Source organism: Ostrea edulis, chromosome 5 (assembly GCF_947568905.1).
Source record: "Ostrea edulis chromosome 5, xbOstEdul1.1, whole genome shotgun sequence".
In the NCBI taxonomy this organism is placed as follows: Eukaryota; Metazoa; Mollusca; class Bivalvia; order Ostreida; family Ostreidae; genus Ostrea; species Ostrea edulis.
In genome coordinates this window covers 91,864,234-91,891,709 of record NC_079168.1, presented here as the reverse complement: position 1 = coordinate 91,891,709, position 27,476 = coordinate 91,864,234, and the positions used below count along the sequence as shown (strand labels likewise).

The 27,476-nt window shown below is 33.1% G+C and overlaps 1 protein-coding gene across 2 annotated transcripts; it reads right to left on the bottom strand.

Moving 5' to 3' along the window:
• Positions 1 to 545: 545 nt before the first annotated feature.
• LOC125649775 (serine palmitoyltransferase 2-like) lies at positions 546 to 27,458 on the bottom strand. Of its 2 annotated transcripts, XM_048877528.2 has the most exons (13): positions 27,259 to 27,458; positions 25,569 to 25,733; positions 25,031 to 25,185; positions 19,517 to 19,662; positions 18,588 to 18,712; positions 17,151 to 17,244; positions 15,654 to 15,759; positions 14,996 to 15,215; positions 10,440 to 10,566; positions 8,923 to 9,058; positions 7,609 to 7,738; positions 7,002 to 7,123; positions 546 to 3,469 (listed from the first exon to the last, which is right to left on the bottom strand). In XM_048877528.2, the coding sequence occupies exons 1-13, from the start codon at positions 27,382 to 27,384 to the stop codon at positions 3,463 to 3,465; spliced, it is 1,659 nt and encodes a 552-aa protein (XP_048733485.2). In that variant the 5' UTR covers positions 27,385 to 27,458; the 3' UTR covers positions 546 to 3,462. The 2 variants fall into 2 exon arrangements, with proteins under 2 accessions (XP_048733485.2, XP_055995283.1); XM_056139308.1 differs by lacking the exon at positions 546 to 3,469 and having other exon boundaries at positions 6,900 to 7,123; positions 27,259 to 27,456.
• Positions 27,459 to 27,476: the final 18 nt, after the last annotated feature.

Here is a 27,476-nt window from a genome sequence, read left to right as displayed (position 1 = left end):
CTAGACAATCTACAGTCAACACGTTAACCTACTGAGCTACCCAGCTAGGCAATCTACAGATCAGCAGTCGACACGTTAACCTACTGAACTACACAGCTAGACAATCTACAGTCGACACGTTGATCTACTGAACTACCCAGCTAGACAATTTACAGATCAACAGTCGACATGTTAACCGACTGAACTACCCAGCTAGGCAATCTACAGATCAGCAGTCAACACGTTAACCTACCAAGCTAGGCAATTAGATTTACAAATATTGCTGATATTTATGTTTCCAAAGGAAGTCAGCCATCATGATGTGTTATGCCTGATAATGAATACACTCTGACCTATGACCTACAAATTAAGACCCACCCACTGGTCAAACCGCACAGTTTTTTTAGTTATATTTTCAGCTGTTTTAAATGTTTCGAGTTTTTTATTTTTCTATTTACCTTGTTTGCACGTGGCCACATAACAGCGATCATTTTTGTCACCTCTCTGTATGGTTCTACGTATGAACATTTTTTCTTTTCTCTGTGTGCTTTTGGAAAACAAAGTCCAATGATTACTGATTTATTCTTCTTAACAGCAAATATACAAAATACTCTGGATTTCAACATATTCAATTTCAAAATACAATCATTGGTTAAAATAAATTTAATGTTACACTTTGTAATAGTTCATGAAATCATCAAATAATTCAAAAATAACAAATCTGTCTCATCTCATACGACCGATACATTGAAACACGTATCTGTGTCAGCGTGGAGTGTCATAGACAGACTGAGCGACATTTTTCTGCACAAATAAGTTCATAGTATCCGTTACTCACAATAGAAAATAATACATATACAAAGGAAAAACAAAATTCACACACATGAATTATAAATGTAAAAAATAAACATACAAATCATCACTGTTTTCATTTAGAGGTTTAAATACAAACATCAAAATGGCACACACATTGATAAACTATAAATAAGTATATTGTTGACAGCAAAGAAACTATGGTGTTCAGAAATAACAAATAAGTAAATAATTGATATTGTAAATGCTTAGATTAAGACAGATTCTATGAATGAGCAAAAACAGAATGGTTTTAGCAATCAAAAGTTAAACTCTATTTCAATTGTACATTAATACAAGTGATTGTACATTAATATAAGTGTAATTTTAATTTCAAGGTGTTTCATGTAAACTAACCAGCAAAATCTGAACAGTTATTAACAGAGAGTAACAGTCTAATGAGTTGTTTACAGTTATTAACAGAGAGTAACAGTCTAACGAGTTGTTTACAGTTATTAACAGAGAGTAATAGTCTAACGAGTTGTTTACAGTTATTAACAGAGAGTAATAGTCTAACGAGTTCTTTGCAGTTATTAACAGAGTGTAACAGTCTAACTTAAGCCGAACCCGCTGCTTTTATATAATTTCCAATTAAAATTATTACGATGTTCATTTCTGAAAACAATATTGTGTAACCCCCAAAATGCAGTTAGCCTGTCATGATGTATTAATTAAAAAAACAAAACACCAGCTTTTGGATCTCTGAAAATTATTATGCATACAGTGTACCAGCCAGTGACAGTGGATAAAGAATATATAATGTAAATATATACCACAAAACCAAGAAATTTTAACACTGTGTAGGTTTGTTCATTTTTTTAGAAACAAATACATGTATAAGAGAGAACAAAGGACATATGTTTGTGGTTGAGCAAATTCTAAACTTTGCTTTGGCTATAATACACATTAATCACCATTAAAGTAATATATACAGATTAAATAAAGTCAGTAAATTGCAAAGCAACTTTGATATGGGTAATGAAAAATAAATAACATGACAACTGAACTTATAAAAAAAATGTACATAGTATAGATATCATAAAAAATAACTTCTTTTGATAGTTTACATGTTCATTTGTATAAGGTAAAAAAAAAATTATATGGCAGCCTTTCTTTCCATGAAGAGCATGATCTCATGTAATAGAGCCAACTTGAGCATTGAAAAACATAGGACCTAATAGATTTTACTGTCTTTAGTAGAACTCCTACAATGATATGTATTCTGTCACATGAAGATCCTATTGGGTAAAGGAATGATCTATTGCTAATCGTGAGTCAAGTATATATTAATCAGCACATCCTGGAATACAGCAGATATCAGTACACTGTATGTTGTGTAATTCACACCACCAGTACATTATTACAGAACATATAAACACAGGCAAGCGACTACCCCAAAATAATACCCTCATATAGAGCTAGGTCAGCTTCAAATAACAAAGGAACATCAGCTCAAGGGAGCTTTTAGACCGATATAAATAGCTATAGAATTTCATAAAATAAAATTATGTATGATGTAAATTCATGCAAAAATGTAGCCATGTACTGGTATCAAAATTTGTGTTCAAGAACAATTTAAGGAAGATGGTATACATTGTATTCATCTCTCAGTCTCTGTAGTTTAAGAAATAAATTACACAAGGGTATGAATTGTGACACTTCACAATGGCATACTTAATAAGCATGTTAGCGCTTCACGAATGAAGCATTGCAGTTTTCAAAAATAAAATTTAGTTATATTAACATCTGTTGGAATTTCAACCTGTCTTGTTTTGGCCATGAAATATTGAAAAATAATGTTGCATCATTTTAAATTTGCCTTCAAGGCTTCTGTCATTTTACAACACATAATGATATTACTGTTTTTCAAGCACTTCACTAGCCCATTATCAAAAACTTCTCAAACACATTTCACAATATTTTTCCCAAGCCAATTCATTTCCTTTTGAAACCATATTGAAAGGATACAGTATTCTAAGATTAAAACCAGATATAATTTTTTCTCATAAACAATGAAACTAGAACAAAAAATTTATTTTGTTGTTAAAAAGGTCACCTCCTTTTTTAAACTTCAAAGCATTTGCAACAAAATTCATACACTTAAATAAAAAAAAAAAAAATCAAGCACTTTTTCATAATAATCAAGCACTTTTCTAGGACTTCATAGTAATTTGTTTAAAATTCAAAATAACCGAACTTCAAGCCCTTTCTACATCCATATGAACACTGTTCAATATTAGCCCTGCTTTACATTTGCTTAATAATGAAGATAGAAAGACATGGTTAATTGAATCCACTACTTCCCTGGAAACTTTAGTTAATAATATGGAATCAAAGAATGTAAAGAATGCACTTTATAATATGCAGTAAAAATATATATATGTAAATATAACAAAGTCAAATGAAGAGCACTAAAAAGACCAGCCCGACATACACCTATTCAAGTTATAATGAATTATCAATGGAAATTTCTCTCTATCCTCCATGTAACTGGTATTAACCTGCATCAGTCTTCTGCACACCATGTCTGTGGATTTGTTTGCAGGAACAGACATCACAACACTGTCGTCTTGGATAACATTATTTGGTGAGAGAGTGGACTTTGTGATCTTTTCTAACAGATCCACACATTTAGTCACTGGAAGAAAATAGCACTGATTATTAATGCAAGATTTAATTCCCTTGCATTTGATTTTTAAATTACAAGCTTAAACAGTCACCCAAGTATCACAAACAAAACAGGCTACAGACCCTGAAGCGTACTACTACATTACTTGTACGGAACGGTACGAAAGCATTCTTGCATGAAACGGTGAACGGTTTGCATAGAACGCTGAACGGTCTGTATGAAACGGTGAACGGTTTGCACGAAATGCTGAATGGTCTGCAGTGAACGGTTTGCACGGAACACTTTGCATGAAATGCTGACCACTTTATAGGTGTGGCTTGTATGCTTTGTGAACAGTCTGCACAAAACGGTAGGCATGGCCTGCATGTTTTGATTTTTTTCGAATTTATTTGGTTCTTCCTGGTGTTAGTTTAAAAAAGAAATAGTTTCAATATAATGGCAATATTCTAGATATTAAAATAGGTTGAGAAAGATATGATAATGATCCATTCTAAAATGATTGCTCAAGTACGATGCTGTAAATTTCATTTTAAATTACTTAATATTAAGCTTAAACACGGAATGAAAATTAATGAATGTTTTTTTTTTTAACTTCAGAAATAAAAGAAAAAGATGAAAAAAAATGTATCGTCATGAAATATTGATTATTCAACTTTTATTGATTCATTGCTCTATTGAAATTGAATATGAAATGGTCGCATCTGTACATAAATTTTGAGTGTCATTAAACTACATGTGCAATTTGTATATTCCAGACCTCTTCCCAAAGACAGATGTTAAATAAACCAATACATTTTATGTGTATGACAACAGATAAAATGATTTTAAAAAAAAAATTCTCGTCAGGCAAGACTGAAACATTTTAGGACGGAGGGAGGATTGTGAAACGGTCTGCATGAAACAGTCGGAATTACCTGCACGCTTTGATTTTTTTGGCATTGTTTGTTCTTCCTGGGGTTAGTTTACACAAGAAATAGTTTCAATATACATGTAATGGTAATATTCTCGATATTGAAAAGGGATGAGAAAGAAATGATAATGATCCATTGTACGACGTGGTAAATTTCATTTTTTACTTATTAGCTCAATGACTTATGAACATGTTAGAATAAAAACTATTTTTTTTTAGCTTCGGAATTAAAAGAAGAAATGCAAAAATTTTATCGTCGTGGAATATCCCTCCATGATTCTTCAACTTTTATTGATTCATTAATATTGCTCTATTCAATTCATTCAAACTGAAATTGAAATGTTTGCATCTGTTTCACATTCAATCTGAGTCTTTAAAACAGATGTGCAATGTGTATATTCCAGGCCTATTCTCAAAGACAGATGTTAATTAAACCTATACATTTTATATACGCATATGACAACAGGTAAAATGTTAACCTGTTGATAAGAACCTGTCACCTTAGATAAGAAGGAAAAATACAAACTTAAACAAAAAGAAACAATCAAAATATGATTGAAATAGATTGAGAAATAAATCAAATATATGACTGAATAAATAAAACAAATAATGACTAACTACAGTAATGACCAACAGATTCTTCAGTATGCGAGCGAATCTAACATCTAATTTTAATTAGATTGTTGTATTTGCTTCAATTTTAAACCTAAAGAAAACTGCATTCATTTTTGAGAGACAAAAAATAATAAAGACCCCTTTGTCATATTTCAATTGCCCCCGCCAATTTTCACACCTTTTGTACGAATGTTGATTTCAAATACCCCGATATACAGGTCTCTGCACTTGCTGTAAACTAGCAAAGAGTGTTAAAAATGGTATCAGATTTTGCTCTGCCTTGTGGTTTAAAAATAACAGTTTTCTTATGATTATTTGCAGATTTTCACTGGTGAAAGTCTGTCTTAGAGAAAGTTGGAAATATTTGCTCGAATTCCCAACAACATCCACCTGTCCTAGATCCCATACCAAAATGACTTGCACGTTTTGCATGGTCTGTACATTTCTAAGGGCGTGGTTTGAACAATCTGCACCTTTCTATGGGTGTGGCTTAATCATGTATGCAATGATTCTTGCACGAAACGGTCTGCACAGAACGGTGAACGGAACAAACCGTTTGGAGGTGTAGTAGCACGCTTCATGGTCTGTAGTAAGTCTTGCATGTTGATGATGCAATAAATGTATCTTTCAAATCTGACGAATGGAATGGGCTTCAGATTTTGTTATCATTCATAACATATCATCTGGCTATAAGGTACTTCATTGTTGAGTATGTGGTTGTAATGTTTATTACAACCTTGTTGACTAGATACAACATGGGAGGGAAGGATCGAGACAGCTAAATAGATTCCTCTACTCTATCTAGACTTGGTTGCCATGGCTATTGATATGAACTTTATATTTTTACTATACATTCAGGATTTCACTTGATGTTACATAGCACTCTATCCTTGGGCCTCAACTGTTGACCAGGGACCAAAAATTTTAGTTTTAGCTGATAACTATGCATGCACTTTGCAACAACAAAAAAAGAACTTTAAAATGAAAAAAAGCAGAGGTGAGCAAGCTCACATACCCCACGCTCCAACATTGCTTGACAATTCCTCACATGATGAATGGTAGTGCATTACTGCAAGAACAGGACACACGGGCTCAAAATTCTAAGTTCAAAAGGGGCATAACTCCAACAAAAATTATTGAATCAAAATTTTCTGGGAATAAGCACATCTACTCAGTGTGTCCTTATTAACTACAAAGTTTCACGAAATTCTGTTGAGCGGTCTCAGAAGAGTTGTGCTGACAAGAACAGGACTACAGGCTCAAAATTCTAAGTTCAAAAGGGGCATAACTCCAACAAAAATTATTGAATCAAAATTTTCTGGGAATAAGCACATCTACACAGTGTGTCCTTATTAACTACAAAGTTTCACGAAATTCTGTCTGGCGGTCTCAGAAGAGTTGTGCTAACAAGAAAGGGACTGACAGTCGGGTCAAAAACATTATACCCTCCGCAAGTTTGTTGCGTGGGGTATAAAAATATTGATTATTGATTATATAAACCATATAGCCCCACCCTAACATCAAAATTAATGGCCCAAGGGAGATGAATGGTAGAGGCTTCTTGCCTCATAATATTATATACTCAGCTAGACCAGAACTCCTGATCCAGAGGCCACCCTTACTCATCATGACAATTCACACAATTTGTCTACTGGATGTCTCAGAGTGAAAATATCAAAGATTGCATGAATTTTTTTTTAAGGTTTTGACCCCATCCCTCAGGCTTCAGGAGTATATGGCAATTTACAATATTTATTCCTGTTCCCACATAGATGCCCTATACCAAAGTTGATAAAAATAGCCTTGTACTTATGGAAATGAAGCTGATTATGTTCAAATGTTAAGAGATGATGAACACTGACTATCAATCACCAATCACAATAGGTCCTCTGAGTGACTCAAGAGATCTCAAAACTTTTTTTTTTTATCAGAACAAAAAAATCAATGCAGAAGAAAATATATCAATAATTTTATCTGCTTAGTAAAAAATGATGTAAATTCTCCACAGAACCATACCTGTGCTGCCTTGTTCCATTTTTAGATTCTTTAGTTTCCTTTTCTGTTATCGGTGGTTGTACTTTTAAACGTGAATATTTCAATTTCAACAGATCTCCTACTTCATCAAGGATATTTAAAGCCTGAAAACAAAATGGGGAAAACATCAATAAGAATTAAGGTTGTTCCTTTCACCAAAATTTTACGTAATGGCTCATTAAAAAACATGTACTGAAGTATGATTCACCGCCGAAAGTTATCAGCTCTCAATTACTTTATCTGAATTTTTTGTGATTTTTCTGGAATGATAAAAAAGGTGTTTTGTTTGCTAATAAGAGATTTAAGAGTCCAAATTTTGCTATGATTTGATGCATGATATGAATGTCTAATCCAAGGTAAATTTTGAATAACAACTAGGTTGCATTGTGATTCTTGCACAAAACACACTTGAAGCAAAAGCATGATAACTTGAAATCACAAAAATATGAACTATTTCAAATCTTTATTTCTTTCATTTACAAAACTATTAAATAATTTTTTTTTAAAAACTTAGAATGCCCAGACAACCACTACTCTCTATAGACATGACAGAGAAATACAATGATTAATTAAATGAACAATTACATACCTTGTCTAACATTTCCTGTGTGTGAGCTGCAGACAAACAGAATCTGGCCCGGGATTCTATGATAGAAGTAGCTGGAAATCCCACCACCACAATTCCTAGTCCTCTCTTCAAACACTCTCTACTGAGACAACTAAAAAGGAACACATACAGACATCAAAAGATGAAGTACGTACCAGCATTGTTACACATACAGACATCAAAAGATGAAGTTACATACCAGCATTGTTACACATACAGACATCAAAAGATGAAGTTACATACCAGCATTGTTACACATACAGACATCAAAAGATGAAGTACATACCAGCATTGTTACACATACAGACATCAAAAGATGAAGTACATACCAGCATTGTTACACATACAGACATCAAAAGATAAAGTACATACCAGCATTGTTAAATTTTTTTTCTTCTTCTAAATTTGGTTCCATGTTAACTAGCACTTAAAAACTTCCAAAGTGTGTAAAAATTTGGGTCTTACTAAATGCACTTTGAACGTTTTTTTTAAGTGCATCAGCATGAAACTGGTCTTAATGATTATCACGGTTTTGTCACACAAGGATGGAAATTTCACAGGAATTTCCCCATATTTTCGGGGCGGAATTAGGCCCTTATTATTTATGTTTCTTAACCATTTATAACTGAAATATTTTTTTTTATAGTTTTAGGTAATACAGAATATCAAAATGTGTATAAACCTGGTATGTACACTTAATGTAATTTCCTTTTTTATTTTCTAAAACTTCCATCGCAACATGCTCTTCTCCATATCTCAATCTTTTTAAAGTACATTTAAAGTATGAATTGCGTCTGTAAGAAGTTTCGCCGCAGCAGGATCTGTGAGGATAAGTTTGCTTGGCTCATAGCTTGGGTCTATTTTACATCTACTTTGGGGTGGGCAGTGCACATGGTCATTTTTGTTGTGTGGAACGACACATGCCAAGTCTTTCCGTGGTGTTTCAGCGCATCCTTGGCTACTTTGCACTGATTTATTTTTTATGTTCAAAAACGTAGCTTGGGTAATTATCGTCTCATAATTTAGAACAATAATTCAGAGAAGTTATCTTTGCGGTAGATGAAAGGGGCTGATACTCGTGTCATTAATTGCTATCAACAAATTTTTAAAGTGATTTTCAATACACGTGAATTCATAGCATCAAGTACCTGTGTTTGTAAATAATCTGAAAGAAGCTTCAGCATGAGAAAATTCTTTTAGTCACAGTAGAAAGGTAAATTTCTATGGAAATCTGATTCCCATATTCCTGTTTTACTTAATGCTGTTTGTGTAACACACACATATCACAGTGTTTACCTGATTTTTCCGGGCATGAACAACAGAATTGGAATAACAGGGGAGTGTTCATTTCCATACACAATAAATCCCATCTCCATGAGTCTCCTTCTGAAGTATGATGTGTTCCACGCCAAAGTCTTTATTCTCTTCTTTCCTAAAATTATTAGTATAAAAAGTTTTCAAAAACAATATGTAGACGGTTTATAAACAACCAATAGAGTTTAAGTTTAAAGTTTTAATATTTGGGTTCACATAAAAAATCTACATGCATGGACATATCAATACCTCTTGTATAAGATACCAACACATATAAAACATTAATTGAAGTTTGGCGTTCTGGGGGCTACTCATTACTATCCTAACCAAATATCTCTCAAACCTGACCTAATTAGAAAACTATGTATAACGCTAATTACAAAGGGGCCGATCTCAGCGGGCCTTAACGCAACGAATTAAGCCTGGGGCCGATCTCAGCGGGCCTTAACGCAACGAATTAAGCCTAGGGCCGATCTCAGCGGGCCTTAACGCAACGAATTAAGCCTGGGGCCAATCCCAGCGGGCTTTGTGCACCAAAGACGACCTGAGGCTGTTTAACAAAGTGTCCTCGAGTAACAACTGCAGAATCCTGCTCTAGCATTAACTGCCCCTGATTCTCTCTTTTCATTGGTCAACATAAAAAACACTACTGACCAAAAGTTATCTAAAAATAGCAAAGTTCCTCAACAGCACCTATTATGTAATTGAATACGTTTTTTGCTTTAAAAAACCTAATGAACAAAACGCAAATCTTCACAAGAGTAGATAAAGTTATGTACAGGATATACATTGTTTATGAATAATAATTTAACATATTAAATTTCAAATAAAAAGCATATTGAATTTCAAATTCTCAGCTTTTCCATTTAATTAAATTGTTTTTGTATAAAAACTCTACTCTTTATTTTCTCTCATGTTAATTAATTTCTAATTCATTGTGTAATAGACTAATTTTGAATTTTAAATAATTTAATTTTACTTGTAACATGGAATTTGATTGGTTCATTTGCCTTTATCAACATTCTTTGTCATATAAACAAAGTTGCCATTTAGTCCCACTATATGATGAGCTAGGAATGACATCAATACGTTTGGCTGTTCTGCTTTTTCATTTCATTGCTACAGGTCATATAAAATTTATTTTTCCTTAGAATCAAATAATATCAAACACGATTTACTAAACTAAATTATAAGGAATGAAAGTAATTTTTCCTCATTTCATGTGACATCAAGTAGGAAGAAAGTAATTTTTCCTCATTTCATGCAATATCAAGTAAGTTGGTATTTAATAAACCGCTTCCTTAAAAAAATGGTGATTTTCAATTTCATTATATATGTATTTCCCTAATATTGGTTAGCATATGTACACACAAATCTTAAAGTTCAAACATCAGTTTAACTTTGTAAAAGGCCGAACTTTACATATATGCAATGCTTTTCCAGTTTGTGTGTTACCCATTTCCACATTTGCATTAACTTTCAAAAAGTTTGATATATACCTTCATCTGTATTATCTTTGCCAAGCATAATTTTCATTGAGGAAATGACCTGCTGGATAACACATGGAGGCATGGAACTTGAATAAATTGCTGAATGGGAGGACACTCGCAGGTGGTTGATCAAATTCTGAAACAAAAGTATGATACCATCTGACAAAAGATATTCATTGATTTTTCTTTCGCAAAGAAAATGAATTTTCTTTTTAGATAATAAAAGCTGCTTCTTCATTTCCCATAACTATCATAAACTTATCTTGGTAGTAATTTAGTTTTATTATTCACAAGACACAGACATTTTCCATAAGCCTTGGGAGATTCTATGCGATTAATGTTGAAATAACACAGAGACTTGCAGACAAGTGATTTTCACACAACCACTTAGTTCCTCTAATATTTCTATGCCCCTGCCATAAAGTGGTCAGGGCATACAGTTTTACCCATCTCCGTCCTTCTAGGACACCCAGTTTTCCAGACTTTTTTTCTAAATGCCTTGAGATACTGAACTGATTTTTTGTATGCAGGTGTATATTGATGAGTTACAGGTCAACTATGAGTTGTTCCAATTTGTTGATTTTTGATGGATTTGTGCCCCTTTAACATAGATTAATTAAATTTTGATGGAGTTGTATTTATTTTATGGCTGTTAAAATATATAAAGGATTGTTGTTGAGTTCTTCATTGTACTAAATGTGTGTAACATATACAATCTGAATACCACATTCAATGCTATACTTCGATAGATTTCCTACATTTGACTTTCCTGCGGGTGGGGGTATTTTTGTCGTGCCGACACATCTAGTTTTAAGAAATTGACAGTGTGTTATTCTAAAGGTAATTGTATTTTCTTTATGAATTCTCAAATGTACTTATTAAAGGTTAAATCTTTCCCAGGATATAAAGCCTGTACTAATTTCTGGCATCCATGGTGACAATTACATAAAAATCACAGACCTCCCACAGATGTGTTTCATTACGAGTTAATCCACATCTAATAGACAGAAGAAACTGGTAATCGATAACAGCTGGGTGGATTGACACAATACATTTAAAGTGTCCTGTCCAAGGACATTCAATTCTATGTACATTCATTCAACACCGAATGAACAGGATAAGATCTGAATCTATGACCTTATGGCTGCTAGCTTAGGGTATCTCCACTCTCATCTAACATAAGTTTTTGCAAAATCTTTAATATTTATGAATGATTGAAATATCATATTTTCAAAGAATATCATTCACTGGGTACAATATTTAATCTGGTAAACTAATACCTATATTTTCTACAAATAATCAATTATCTATATCATAAAACATTTATCAAGAGCAATATGCAGGTTATTTATATCATACAATGATTTCACTGATATCTACAATTAATTTTATATAAATATATTTGAAACCAGTAAAATTAAAATGTTGTAATTTAAACCAGTTTATAAGTATTTTTATAAAGCTATTCAATGAAAACGAGTAAATTCTCAGATGTTAATATATACCAATATATTCCAAATGGAATCATGAATATTCATTATAAAATGGAATTGCAACACAATTATCTGGTGCTGAGATTAGGTCCCTGTGCACTTAGAACATCAATCAATAAGTTTACAGTAACAAACCACAAAAATCATGGCGAGTGGGCCCCGATTTTAATCATTGTATTAATTCAAAGTTTTATTCTGGTTTTAATGTTTGTATCGGTATAATGTAACAATCCCAACATAACGCTGTCAGATTACAATTCTATGTACATTTGTATACTGTTTATATATGCCAGTGGAAACGTATATACTTTCTTTGATTATTGATTAAATTAAAGTATATCAAGTGGAAATTAGTGCAAGTATGGATATACCTTAACGTACTAGATCATTGAGCCATGTGCTCCACTATTAGATTTACACAAGCACTAAGCTACCTACATCCTCTATATGAAATTTATATACACACTAAAACAAGAATTAATATCATATTTAAATTGGTTGGATGAAGATTTTGTACAATGTATTCATAATAAACAACTTAAAAAGACAAATTATTATCTTGTCCACTAATTGAGTTCATTTTTTTTCGTTTTATCTTCTTTAGATAAAAGATACATATACATACCATTGTCTTGTAAATGGAACACAGAAATATTCATATCTTGTGATCAGTCATTCAAACAAGAGGCCCATGGGCCACATCGCTCACCTGAATCACCTTGGCTCATATCTAAAGATTTTTCCTATATATTCGCATGTAAAATTTTGATCCCTATTGTGACCCCAACCTACTCCTGGGGACCATGATTTTTAGAAACTTGAATCTGCACTATGTCAGGAAGCTTTCATGTAAACATAAACTTTTCTGGCCCAGCGATTTTTCAGAAGATTTCAAATGATTTTCCCTATGTATTTGTATGTAAAATTTTGACCCCCTACTTTGGCCCCATCTTACCTCTGGGGACCATGATATTTACAAACTTGAATTTGCACTACGTCAGGAAGCTTTCGTGCAAATGTAAACTTCTTTGGCCCAAAAGTTCTTAAGGACAAAAATTTTAAATACAGTGAAACTTCTCCAAACTGGCCCCTCAGAAAACCGGTTCTCCCTGAATATCGGTCGATTTTCAAAGTCCTGGCAGAAATCTTAACATTTCCTTACTAGGAAAGTCTTACAAAACCGCCCACCCCTGAAAACCGGACATCGGCCACTTTTTAAAGTACATTTGTTAACAAACATGTGTAATTTACCCTTATCATACTGGCCACTTTTTGAAGGCAAAAAAATTTTGGCCAGAGTGTGATCAAGATTGTCCAGGTGTGCAAATTGACTGACCAACTGGCCAGGTGGGAAATTATCAACTGGAGGTGTGAAAAACACAAGTGGCCTCTTTAATTTCTATTCTTTACCTGTGCTGTCAAGGGTGTTAATTGACACTTAGTTAATCCAAGTGACCCTTTCAAATTCTGTACAAAATGTAAAAACAGTTAGGAATATATTGAATGAATACAGTATTAAACACCATATTGTTGCACCATTTTATCATATGGATATAAGCTGTAGTTAATAAAGAAAACAAACCCATGACTGTTAATGATAATTATTAAAAGATAACTTAATTTCTTGGTTTCCATAGCCTTAAAATTTCTAAGAAATATTCAAATAACAATTTCATATTTACTACTGTACTTTTCAAAAACGTCAAAACGAATTTGTTAATGATATAAGCGATGCATGTAAACAAAGTTTTTATAGGTAAGAGTATGCCTCTGTGTTTTCTTTATGTATCGGAATCCTGTTATAGATTTTCAGTTTTAAATTTGATGATTTCTGTGAGAATATTTCTTATTAATTACACATGTTGGTACAAGTGGACTAATTTGATCTCCGCTGATAATTGATCATAGATCACCAGAAGAAAAGGAACAGTACCTACTTTGTGAATATTGAGATAAAATGTCTCTAAATGCTGAATTCTCGGTTAACCGGCCACCCCTCCAAACCGGCCGTTTTTTTTTCGGTCTGAGAGCCGGCCAGTGTAGAGAAGTTTCACTGTACATGTATTTTTTTCCCCTATTCATTAGTTATGTAAAACTTTGTTCCCCTATTGTGGCCCCATCCTAGCCCAAGGGGTCATGAGTTTAACAAACTTGAATCTGCACTATGTCAGAAAGCTTTCAAGTTAATCTCAGCTATTCTGGTTCAGTGGTTCTTGAGAAGAAGATTTTTAAAGATTTTCCCTATATATTTGTATGTAAAACTATGATCCCCTATTGTCCCCTCAACTTACCCCCGCGGCCCATGATTTTAACAAACTTGAATCTGCACTATGTCAGGAAGGTTTTATGTAAATTTCTGCTTTCCTGGCCAAGTAGTTTTTGAGAAGAAGATTTTAAAACATTTTCCCTATATATTTGAATGTAAAACTTTGATCCCCAAATGTAGCTCCATCCTACCCCCAAGGGACATGACTTTAACAAACTTGAATCTGAACGATGTCAGGAAGCTTTCATATAAATATCAGCTTTTCTGGCGAAGTGGTTCTTGAGAAGTAGATTTTTAAAGATTTTTCCTATATATCGGTATGTAAAACTTTGATCCCCTATTGTGGCCCCATCCTACCCCCGGGGGCCATGATTTTAACAAACTTGAGTTCACAGTATGTCAGGAAGCTTTCATGTAAATTTCAGCTTTTCTGGCTAAGTGGTTCTTGAGAAGATTTTTAAATGACCCCACCTTATTTTTGCATTTTGTGATTATCTCCCCTTTGAAGGGGGCATGACTCTTCATTTGAACAAACTTGAAAGCCCTTCACCCAAGGATGCTTTTGGCCAAGTTTGGTTGAAATCAGCTCAGGTGAGCTAAAATTCTAACACCACTCTGATTCTATGCTTAAGTGCTCTACAGTCGATATTAAGAAGATGCTGGAGTTCCTCATTGAACATGGCCCGTTGGAAATGACAAGGAATGGTTTACGCAGGCTGACCTATTGTAGTGTGATGGCATTCAGAGAATACCACTGTTGAAGATGACCTGAAGTACCACGAGAGTACTGTATTCAAAATATTCACCTTTGAACCTCCTAGATAACCTCCAGCAGCACCAAAACTTTTCGTAAATGTCCCCATCATGATGTCGATATCTTTTGGATCGAGACCAAAATAATCAACAACTCCCTTTCCATGAGGCCCAAGGGCTCCAATGCTGTGTGCCTCATCCAAATAGACATATGCTTTATATTTCTTTTTCAACCTGATTACATCTGGCAGTCTAACAATAGAGCCTTCCATACTGAAATCAAAAAATATGTTTTCATTATTTTACATCAGCTGTAAAGTTCCTCTCATGGAATCACAGAGATCTATTATGGATTCAAAGTTTCCACTTTGTGAAGGCAGTGGCATTCATCATGCACAAAATATACCATTTCCTTTATTACATGAATCAATTTATCAGTCACAGTATCATGTGTAAACTTTTCCTCAGTTCGGCACACTTATGTACAAAGAACAAATTCATTTACCATGTCTACATTCAAGGAGGGAAAATTTCAATACTAGACAAATTCATTTTAAAGACTAAAATAAATCAAACCAAATACATGTACTTTTTCCATGTGGACTAACCAAAACCTAATGCAAATTCCTTGGAAAAGCAGCCATGGATACATTAACTATGTGTGCTTTATCTTTTGTGTACTTGGCTTTTAATTTCTGCTATTTTATATACCTGTATATGCCTTCCACTACAATGAGAATTTTTTTCCAAGGTCTGTGTGTCCGAGGCATTCCTTCTGTCACAGCATAACGTAATTTAATCTCTAAATCTTCCATGTCTTAAATGGTAAAAACAAAAAAAAATTACAGTTGTATAAATAAACAAAGCAATCACAAGTTTTTCATCATCAATTCATACTGATAAATATGTTTATATTTCAATGAGCAAAACCTGATTAATATTATGTGGTTGAAAATACACAAAGTAAGAAGACTATCAGTAAACTGATGAATGCTCCCCAAACTACTTCACATGAGGAATGATTCGCACAATGATCAATAACTGTTGAAATATAGTTGAAATTAATCATATACATGTATATATATACATGTCCTGGATGCAAGGAATATTACATTGGTGAAACTGGCAACACTCTCCGTGCCCATGTACGTGTACATAAGCAGCACATCAGTACACCTGAATACAGACAAATCGAGTTAAGTGCACACCTGGAAACGTGTGGTAAAAAACGATTTAACATTTTCCCATTTTATAAACTCAGATGTGCCAGTGCTATTCAGAGACGGGAAAAAGAAAAACATTTCATTGGTATTCTAAAGCCAATACTTAATAGTCTTTTATAATTGCCTATGATTTTCCCATACTTTTTCCAAATCATTGTTGTACATTATCCATGACGTCACAATATAGACATTTAACGTTCCGTTTACTTTGATGTCATAATCACTGTTACTATGATACTGCTATGTATACATTTTTGTAAAGCTTCTGAAGATGTAATGAAAGCGCTAAAGCTTTACGGAGGATTTTTGTGTTTTCTTTTCATATTTTATATATATATATATATATATATATATATATATATGGTACATGTTGGGTGATGTTGACCTTCACAAAATTACCTTGAGTGACCTTTGTCTGAAAGCCATTTGCCTATATGATCAAAATCTGTTAAAAAACTATTGAAACAAGGCATTTTGATACCCTATTGTCGCCCCATCCTACTCCTTGGGGTCCATGATTTTTAACAAAATTGAATCTGCACTATGAAAGGAAGCTGCCCTGTAAATTTGAACTTTTCTGGCCCGGCCATGATTTGTTCAAACTTGAATCTGCGCTATGTCGGGAAGCTTTCACATAAATTTGAACTTTTCTGGCCCTGTGGTTTTTGAGAAGATTTTTAAATGACCACACCCTATTTTCGTGATTATCTCCCTTTGATGGGGGCATGGTCCTTATTTGAACAAACTTGAATCCCCTTCACCCAAGGATGTTTTGTACCAAGTCTGATTGAAATTGGCCCAGTGATCTGGAGCAGAAGATGAAAATGTGAAAAGTTTATGAGGACAAAGCCAATGGAAAGTTTTGATCAGAAAATCTCACTTGAGCCTTTCGCTCAGGTGAGCTAAAATGAAAACAAAATTCCCTTAAAAAATAATAAATATATTGCAAAACAAATTAAAAAAACAGAACAAATATGAAACACACCATTATGCTTGTACGTCCTGATGGTAGCACCTGACAATCGGGAACCCAGGATTAATGAAGCATGATTTAATTCATCACTCAAAATTAAACACCCCTGCAAATATAAAACATTGTTGTATGAAATACATGTATATAAAATGTAAGGTGTCATGGATCTGTTTTAGGAAGGTGAGCAATATAAGACCTGGCTCCATGACCAAAAACTGAATTGACTTCATTCAAATTTTTCAGATTACTCTAATAATCAACATAGTATTAATATAGACAGTCAATATATTCATGTTGAGATTAGATTTTAAATAGGATTTAAATGTCAGTAAGGAATTTGACTGAGGTCTATTCTCAGTATGTTGTATAAACAAAGCCTGGTCTCCTTAGCTCACTTTGTTTATTTCATTACCATTAAAGGGACTGATTCACGATTTCCCCGAAAATTTTGTTTTTCACTTTTAATGATCAAAACCTACTGTTTAAAAGATTTCACATAAAAATTAAGCCCATACATTATCACAGAAGCTCATTTTAGAGAGTTTGTTATTTGTTTTGTAAATTAAGATTGCTGTATGTTATTATTTACGAAATTGTAAAAAGAAATGGCTATTGATTAAAGTTTATCATATCTATCACATTTCAAGCATTGAGTAGAATGTGTCATCTAAAAGTTACAATTTGTGACTATGCGAAATTAAGACAGTTTATATTACAAAATTAATATTTCACTGGTTTGTTTGTTTACTTAAAAAGACTCGAGTCTTTGTTTACACAACACAGAATTAAGGCTAAAATGTTGTTTTTATTCTTGCATTCAGAAAGTAAAAATTTTGGCTGTCAACATATCAAATGAGTTATATTTTTAATGTTTAACATCCAAAATGCAAAATAGTTTTTTTCAAAAATCGTGAACCAGTCCCTTTAAAATTTTACACCTTAACTTTACAGGTTTAACAATAACATTGCCGCATCATGACACACTAGCCTTAATGCACAAGGAATGTGTTATATTATAAATGTATAATTGTCATTAATACATCTACTACAAATGTATTGATGACAATTATACTTTTTAACATAAATAACTAGAAAGTCTTTAGAAAAATTATTTTGTAATTAACTTCTATATTAAGCTGGAACAAATATGAAAATGTTACAACAATAAAAAACAAGGTAATCATTGAACAAGGGGAAAATGCTGTATTTTGATCCCTAACGGAAAATGTAACGCAAGTATCAACTATAGCAACAAGTTTAAAACATGAATAAAGAACTGCTTTGATTATAGATATTATGCATCTCTAGAATAGCGAACCCCTTCAGTGAATGCATGTACATGGAAACCCTAGTTAATGATGCATGACTTTAAGTATGCACAATGATTTGTACATTAAGACTTTAAAAAAAGAAATTGTTAGATCTTTTAGTAGTCTAAGTGGTTCCTACTTTGCCAACTAAAAGAGGCATATTCATGGAATTTGTTGCAAATCCCATAGGGACTGTTATAACATCTTCCACTCCTAGGTATTCTGCGACTAAGGTGTCCAGCTCTCTGTGAAGATCAAGATAACCTGAATAAAAAAGTAAATAAAAAAAATTTAAGTACTGACATATTCTTAAGGATTCTCTTCAAACATACTCCATACAAATTTATTTTTATCATGTTTTAAAAATAGATTAATGACACCCAACAGTGGTTATCACACTTGCTCTTCACCACTGGGACCCGATTATCAACAGTGGTTATGTGTGTGAGGTTACGTAATGTGGGCGTCCACTCACACACATGGGCGTCCACTCACACACATGGGCGTCCACTCACACACATGGGCGTCCACTCACACACATGGGCGTCCACTCCACACATGGGCGTCCACTCACACACATGGGCGTCCACTCCACACATGGGCGTCCACTCACACACATGGTCGTCCTTTCACACACATGGGCTTCCTATCAATCATGCTTTCGTGCCAATATCCAAGCCAACAAGAAGCATTATCATGTCATAGAACTTCTTTGTTAATTGTCGTTAAAATAAACAAAGTCTAAACTTTATCATTTTTTGTGAAACTATTGGAAAGACTCCAACTTTATGAATAATTTTTTCACATTTAAATCTCTCTTTGCCTGTTCATTAGTATATGTTTTATTCTGATCATAGAGAATTTAATTCAGAAACCAACGTGAAAATCCAATTACTTTGTGATGTCACAATTTTATAAATTTAATGGATGGCAACGTAAATGAATTCTGCATAGTTGATTTCAATTCATTCATTGGGGTATATCATCTCAAACGTATTAAAAAAGTGCACTGACTTTTAACTGACTTCATTCCTTACCTATAAAAAAATAACTTAGATTTAAATGTACCCAATTCTTGACGACTGGCACAAGTTCCAACACCAAATTTCTGAACAATGCCGTCTACTGCCTCTGCGCACGGTCCCTCATTCTGTGAAAACCCAAGATAGTTGTAGGACCCTAGATTCATTACTCTTTGCTTTTTCCCAGTCAATCTACAAAATCCCAATAAAAGCTCTCATTGGTATTATGAAAACCATTCAATGATCAATAATATATACGTTTTGTCTCTAGCCCTACAGTATTATGAAAACCATTCAATGGTCAATAATATATACGTTTTGTCTCTAGCCCTACAGTATTATGAAAACCATTCAATGATCAATAATATATACATTTTGTCTCTAGTCCTACAGTATTATGAAAACCATTCAATGATCAATAATATATACATTTTGTCTCTAGTCCTACAGTATTATGAAAACCATTCAATGATCAATAATATATACATTTTGTCTCTAGCCCTACAGTATTATGAAAACCATTCAATGATCAATAATATATACATTTTGTCTCTAGCCCTACAGTATTATGAAAACCATTCAATGATCAATAATATATACATTTTGTCTCTAGTCCTACAGTATTATGAAAACCATTCAATGATCAATAATATATACATTTTGTCTCTAGCCCTACAGTATTATGAAAACCATTCAATGATCAATAATATATACATTTTGTCTCTAGCCCTACAGTATTATGAAAACCATTCAATGATCAATAATATATACATTTTGTCTCTAGTCCTACAGTATTATGAAAACCATTCAATGATCAATAATATATACATTTTGTCTCTAGTCCTACAGTATTATGAAAACCATTCAATGATCAATAATATATACATTTTGTCTCTAGTCCTACAGTATTATGAAAACCATTCAATGATCAATAATATATACATTTTGTCTCTAGTCCTACAGTATTATGAAAACCATTCAATGATCAATAATATATACATTTTGTCTCTAGTCCTACAGTATTATGAAAACCATTCAATGATCAATAATATATACATTTTGTCTCTAGTCCTACAGTATTATGAAAACCATTCAATGATCAATAATATATACGTTTTGTCTCTAGCCCTACAGTATATTCTTCAGAGAGATGCAATGTACAATGAAATAACAGAATCCTATGAAAAGTGTGAGTTGAAAAAAATCCATTTAAATACATACAGGGATAAATTTTTTACATGAAAAATGAAATGTTTAACACGGATATAACATAATCCCATTTATTTCTTGTAATTCTTGTAATGATTGTAAATGATGACAAATTGACAATCCAGTTTTAAAAGCCAACATGTTTCTACAAGATGGTGAGATTGATTTGTACTTATCAGGAAATCATTTTGATTCATTAGAGACCATGCACTTGCTTGTTAGGGATAATGTTACATTATGTGGAGTAAGTTACAAGCGATGACCTGTTGAATTTCTAACATAAACTCTGCAGTACCACTGAATTCTCTTTTACATATCCATAATTAATACATATTTAAAAATACTGATGCTTTGCAAATGTGTAAACTACCTGTCACAAAGACTTGACATTGTGAAGATTCATGGCACATAGTTTAAGAAAGAAATCAAACAATTTAAAAAAAATTCGTACAACCCCACCAAAACAAGAAATGTTTTAAAACATACATGCCCCTGCGTAGCAATACTGAAATGGATAAACTTCAAATTTAGAAAGTCTGTGTTGATAGTGAAACATATGGACAATCTACTAGTCAGGGAGCACCACAAAATACTAAGTTTGATCTCGGTCAAACAAACAGTTCTAAAGAAAATAAAAAGTATCTTTTAATATCCAGAGTGAATTGATTTAATTCTGAACTTCTGAGATTCAAAATGAAAAGGAGTCATAATACCAGAAGACATTTTGACCAATGCAGGTCATCTACCATTTAGAGGAGTACCAGTGTGCTAAGTATATCATGTAAAGGGTTCAAAAGAGAGTGGTTTGACCTTTGACCTTGTGATAAAAAAATCAGTCAGGGATCAAATACTCCTAAGGATGTATCGTGTATGAGCTTGATATCTGTCAAGCAAAGGATAACAATCTCAAGATATTGAGCAAACAATATCTTCTGCGTTCAGAGTAGACTGACCTTCACCTTTGACCATCTTAAAATCAAGAGAGGTCATCTATTTGTTAGGGTGTACCCGTGTACCTGTTTAAGTTTGATGTCTCCAGATAGTGAGTAGAAAATATTTCCCTGTGTTCAAGTAGTTTGACCTTGACCATGTGACCTCAAAATCTTTAGGGGTCATCTACTCCATAGGATGTACCAGTGTACCAAGTTTGATGTCTGTCAAGCAAAGACAAGTGCAAAGCAATATGCCTCTTCTTTTCTGAAATTGTTGAGTGTGGTGGAAAACATCAATCTTTTCTGAGAGGGGGAGGGGGGGGGGAGTTATAATAAATAAGGAATGATATGCAGTTTGTACACAGTCATGAATATGTTATTTAGCCTGTATGCAGTGGTCTGATAGAATTCGTGTCTTGTGTACCTGATAACATGAAAAAGTATCAAATAATGCATTATGTTGTCTCGGAATGCCAACTACAAATCAAGACATCATTTTAATTTCTGACTAATTGTAATAAATATGGGTGTGATCTTTACTTACTGTCATAAACAATTATATGTTGCCTATCATTATGCTTCCTGTTCGTTTCTTCCTATATGTTCGATACCCTTGAGTATTTCCATAAAGCAATATCACTATTTCTCCCTACATGTTCGATACCCTTGAGTATTTCCATAAAGCAATATCACTATTTCTCCCTACATGTTCGATACCCTTGAGTATTTCCATAAAGCAATATCACTATTTCTCCCTACATGTTTGATACCCTCGAGTATTTCCATAAAGCAATATCACTATTTCTCCCTACATGTTCGATACCCTCGAGTATTTCCATAAAGCAATATCACTATTTCTCCCTACATGTTCGATACCCTTGAGTATTTCCATAAAGCAATATCACTATTTCTCCCTACATGTTCGATACCCTTGAGTATTTCCATAGAGCACTATCACTATTTCTTTTGGATGTCTTCACTTTTTTGCCTTGTTCAAATTTTTCAAATAAAGTATCTTTAAACTGAAACAACTCCATAAATGCAGTAAAATAGTTGTCCATCAGTGGACTCGAATCCAGGACTATGGCCTTTCCAAGTGAACATGCTATCCATTAGGCCACAGATTCTCTAAACTTATACACATTAACTAAAGTTTACCACTTACTAATATAGACATTATAAAGAAAACTTTTCCAAGTATTTGATTAATGTGAAAGTGATGAGTTTATATCATTCATTTTTTTATAATTATGCACCAATAGAATAACAAACTAATCAATCAATATTGTGTTTAATCAACATTGGAAACTTGTGCATTCGAAGTGATCACCCTTTACTCATCAACAGAAAATGGGATTTTGTGTCTAGAACATATAAAAAGTGATTTTAACACCATATCACATTGAGATCTGAAGGCAAAACAGCCCTGAAATGGAATTTTTTGAAAAAAAAATTATAAATCCTTTGCACAGTCTTAGTGTAAAAATGCATAATTGTACAGTTTCTACGGTCATCTGGCCCAGAAAATTGATGATTTCAGTAGGAGTCCCAAAATCTGGCATTCAAACAAGGAATATATATGCAAATCCAAACTATACATTTAATTTGATCCAAAATTGCTTCGTGTTGTCTGACAGGAGTGTGAAGTTGGCATAAAATTGCCCAAAATGCCAATAAAAAAATTCAAAAATACAGGGTGTTTACCTTTCAGAAAACATACAGCCTCGAGCAAATTCATATTGAAATATTTTTATACTTTTTTCATCTTCTATTAATAAACAATATATATATTAATTTCATTTTGTTCGACAGATGGGCATACATTTTTCTAAACAATAATCTGGATGAAATTTAACAGTTATTAAGCTCTTTTTGAAAAAAAAGGCATGAAAATTCTTAGTTATGACATAATAATGCTATCAAATAAGCAATAACTTTATTTAAGTTGAGATAGTATACTTGGCATATATCTAACTTACTTAAAACACAGATCAAGCTTAATTCAAGACACATTGAAAACAGAAATATTTGGGCCTTTTTAAGTACACAATCGCACCTTGTTTTTTAGGATTTCTGTGACCTGCACTGGATCCTATAAGCAGGTTTCATAATGTATATTTATTCTCTACTGTCAAGTTACAACTTCAGAACATCACACATATTAAAATTTCAAAGATTTTCTTCTAGACTTCTAAAGTAGATGGCGAAAAATAAGGCTCAATTACATATTTTAAAATAAGTCCCTTTAGCAGATTTCCTGCATGGTATAATCCCTGCACAGTAAAATTGGGAGTCTGAGACCAAATAGTTCTATACCACCTCTGAACATCATTCCAGGAAATCTCCTGTTGTTCAAAGGTTCTTGTCATTTGTGTTGTTTTTAGTTTTTGCTTAATTTTTCAAACAATGTAAAGAACAATAAAATAAGGTGATAAATCCTGTCACATAATGATGGATCAGTACCACATTATTCTAAAAGTGGATATTTGTGTGCACTGAAGCCTACAGCATTAACATCCAAGTTACACAGCGCATACACAATTCCTTGACCTTAACCAGTCCACACAATGTGCAGATGAACGTGTATCAGCTAGAACGCAAATATCACAGGGTAAAAACCCGTGTATCAGCCAGAACGCAAATATCACAGGGTAAAAACCCGTGTATCAGCCAGAACGCAAATATCACAGGGTAAAAACCCGTGTATCTCTGATGCAATATTAATGTGCCCAGGAGAAATAGTATTTCCTAGGTCTCTCTTATCAATCTTTGATTAACCATCAACATAATTACTACATGAGACCACTGGTCAATGTTAGTGGAACATCAATTTGTGTTAATCAAAATGAATAAATCAATTGACTCCAATATCATGCATTAATATACCTAATAACCTAATGTAAGTAAACATCATTAGTAATTTCACAAATATTGGGGCAACAATCTCATAAAACCTGTGTGATAATAGGATCATGACTTTAAAAACTGTCTGATTAGGTCACAGTTTAGGTGTTTACAACAGAATATATGTATCAAAATAACATTGCTGCTTTGAAAGTATGCAGTCCATTTCCTCAACCATAATATATGCATGGTATTCGAAACATTCTCCCTAAAACATATGTAGTAGTCACGTAACATGTCAGTCAGTGAATATCCAAAGTCATCTACCAAAACAAATAAGATCCTTTAAAATTGCAAACAACTAAAAAAAACCAGTAACCCCAAAACATCTATGTAGATAGTCAAATTCTAAATGTTTGTAAAAACAAGAAATATATAATGATTAAGTGGTACAGCTTTACAATGCACAATTTTATTACTTCAGAGTTTTCATGCCTCACTTATCGTGTATGGAAACAAATACTTGTTTGTATATCATATTTCAATACAAGTATATATTTCAAAATAATGCATACTCAAAATTCCATCCATGGTCATGACTGATCCTCTCCATGACATCCATCTCAGCCCCTGCCACACTTCCTATCGGGCGATTCCAGCAATCCCGAACCCGCCTGTATAGATTCCTGGTGTAGAAACTTTCCCAACTTTGAAAAAGTGGCACAAAACCCTGATGAAAAAATACATATTTTGATAGAAAGTCAGATTTCAAATCTTATTTGCTCTCAACATTTACCTTCAAACATTAGTTACATGTATAGGTCTCAACTTGTTATAAAAACCTAATTTTAAAAAACAACAACAAAAAACATAAACAAGAATAAATGTCGAATTTTTATTATGAGGAATATAAAAACAATGTAAAAATGTTTCCATCATTTTATACCACATATAACACAAACAACCATATGTTATTCCTTAAATGTTGTAATCAGTATCCAGATACAGGTGACCCTTGATAGCTAAAACTTTGATCTCTCAAAGAGATGTTCACTTTCATCGAATCTGTTCATAAATTTGACACATTTGAAAATGAGTTCTATAAATTCTTACTGGTAATTTTGGTTCTGTACATGATTTGATCTTCTCTAATCCAATATTTCTGAGAAAATCTCTAATTTGTCCAATCACTACTAAGATGGCGTATCCTAAATATGTCCAAATTGCAACACCCAGAGGTGTTTCTTCAAAATGTTCTCTGAAAGCTGTGGTCAGTGGCTGAAAAATAAAGGTTGTGTTTTTGTGGGTCATGGAGTGAACAATACTGAGATCAATCTACATGAGGATGCTTGCTATTGATACTCCCTTTGGGATAAGACATGGTTCTCCTGACATTTGAAGAAATTTGAAACCATTTCACCCATGGATGCTTTTCAAATTTTTGTTGTTGAAATCTTAAGAGGCCGAGATTTTAAGCCCCGACCTAAGATTTACCTGGTCAATATTGAAAGAAATGCCACCTGTCCGTCATGATGAAAAACAATGAGACAAGTATTGATTGATATATTAAAGCAGTCTTTTTACTAGTTATGAAATTTGGTTTACTTATTAAAATAATAGATTAATTGCAGTACATGCAGGCAAAATGCACCATTCCCCCCCCCCCCCCCCCCCAACCACCAAAAAAAAGGGGGATGGGTGAGGAGAAAGTTCAGTTTTTACCATTATCTAATTTCTTGAACAAAACTAAGTAACCAAAAAACAAAAAAAACAAAAAAAACCCAAACAACTTCAAAAGACATTTTTAGGGTGTGTGTGCCATATAATGTTGTAAGTTATATGTATAAAAGAAATCTAATTTACTATGATAGTAAATCTTAAATTACTCTACATTGTAACTTGTCAGTTAATGAGAATTCATTTATTGATTTGAGAATTATGCAATTGCCAATTAAAGCTTATATAAGACAAGTTCTTAAAGTGTCCTTCAGTCACAAGGCCAATGCATGGTACGAAGTTCCCTTTAAACAACTATATTTCAAAATCATGCTCCCTAGGTCAGAAATAAGTAGTACACAATTGCCATAATTGAAAAGGTTTATCAGCAATACCACTCTTGTTGGACATTATCTCACAGTTACATAAACATTAATACTGTACATTCATAATTTTTCTTGTCCTTTTATCCTTGTACTTTAACTTAAAACTTCACATGCAAGGGTCAAAAGTAGAGAAAACAAACATCTATAAATGTGTACAAGATCTGACTTACAGAAAAATAAAACTTGAAACTTCAAGAGCTTTAAATAATTTTTTTTTTCTTTCTGGTTTTGATGTTTAGATACATATAGAGAGATGTACCCTTTAAACTAAAATAATATGTATTTAATGTGACACTTTAACTTCCAGATCTCAATGCCTGGAACCAATGAACAACTAGGGAAAACTGCATTCAGAACAAATCAATATAAATTTTCAATCAATATATGGGTAAACAACCAGATGAAAACACATGGTTTTGTTTTGGCAACAGACGTTCTTACTAAAGAGGGATAACTCGTTACACACACGAGGATGTACTCGGGGGTACATGGGTGTGTCGCATTAGTACCAATGCCTTTTTTCCAGCCCATTTATCATTACACATATTTCAACGAGTAAAAATCCCAACAACAAAGTTATAAATGCTACATTTTGTATTGTTGATCAAAAGTAAGGTGATTTTGCAATAATCCTTGCTTTTGATTCATCATATCATTTCTTGATTTAACGACAAAATAAAGGATTGTAAAAAAAATCTTACTTTGCTGTATGTCCCATTTACTTTATGTCCATTTGAATAAGCTGAAATGCCATTAGTTTTTCCGTTAGAATTTTTGTAATTGTTATTAATTCCGTTCACCGCCACTTCAAATCCATCCCTAGCCATTTTCGCGTGTTTATACTATCACTCCACTCTCAAACAAACTGTTGAACAACGCGATTTCTGATTTGCAAATTCCCAAAGTAATCTCGACCAAT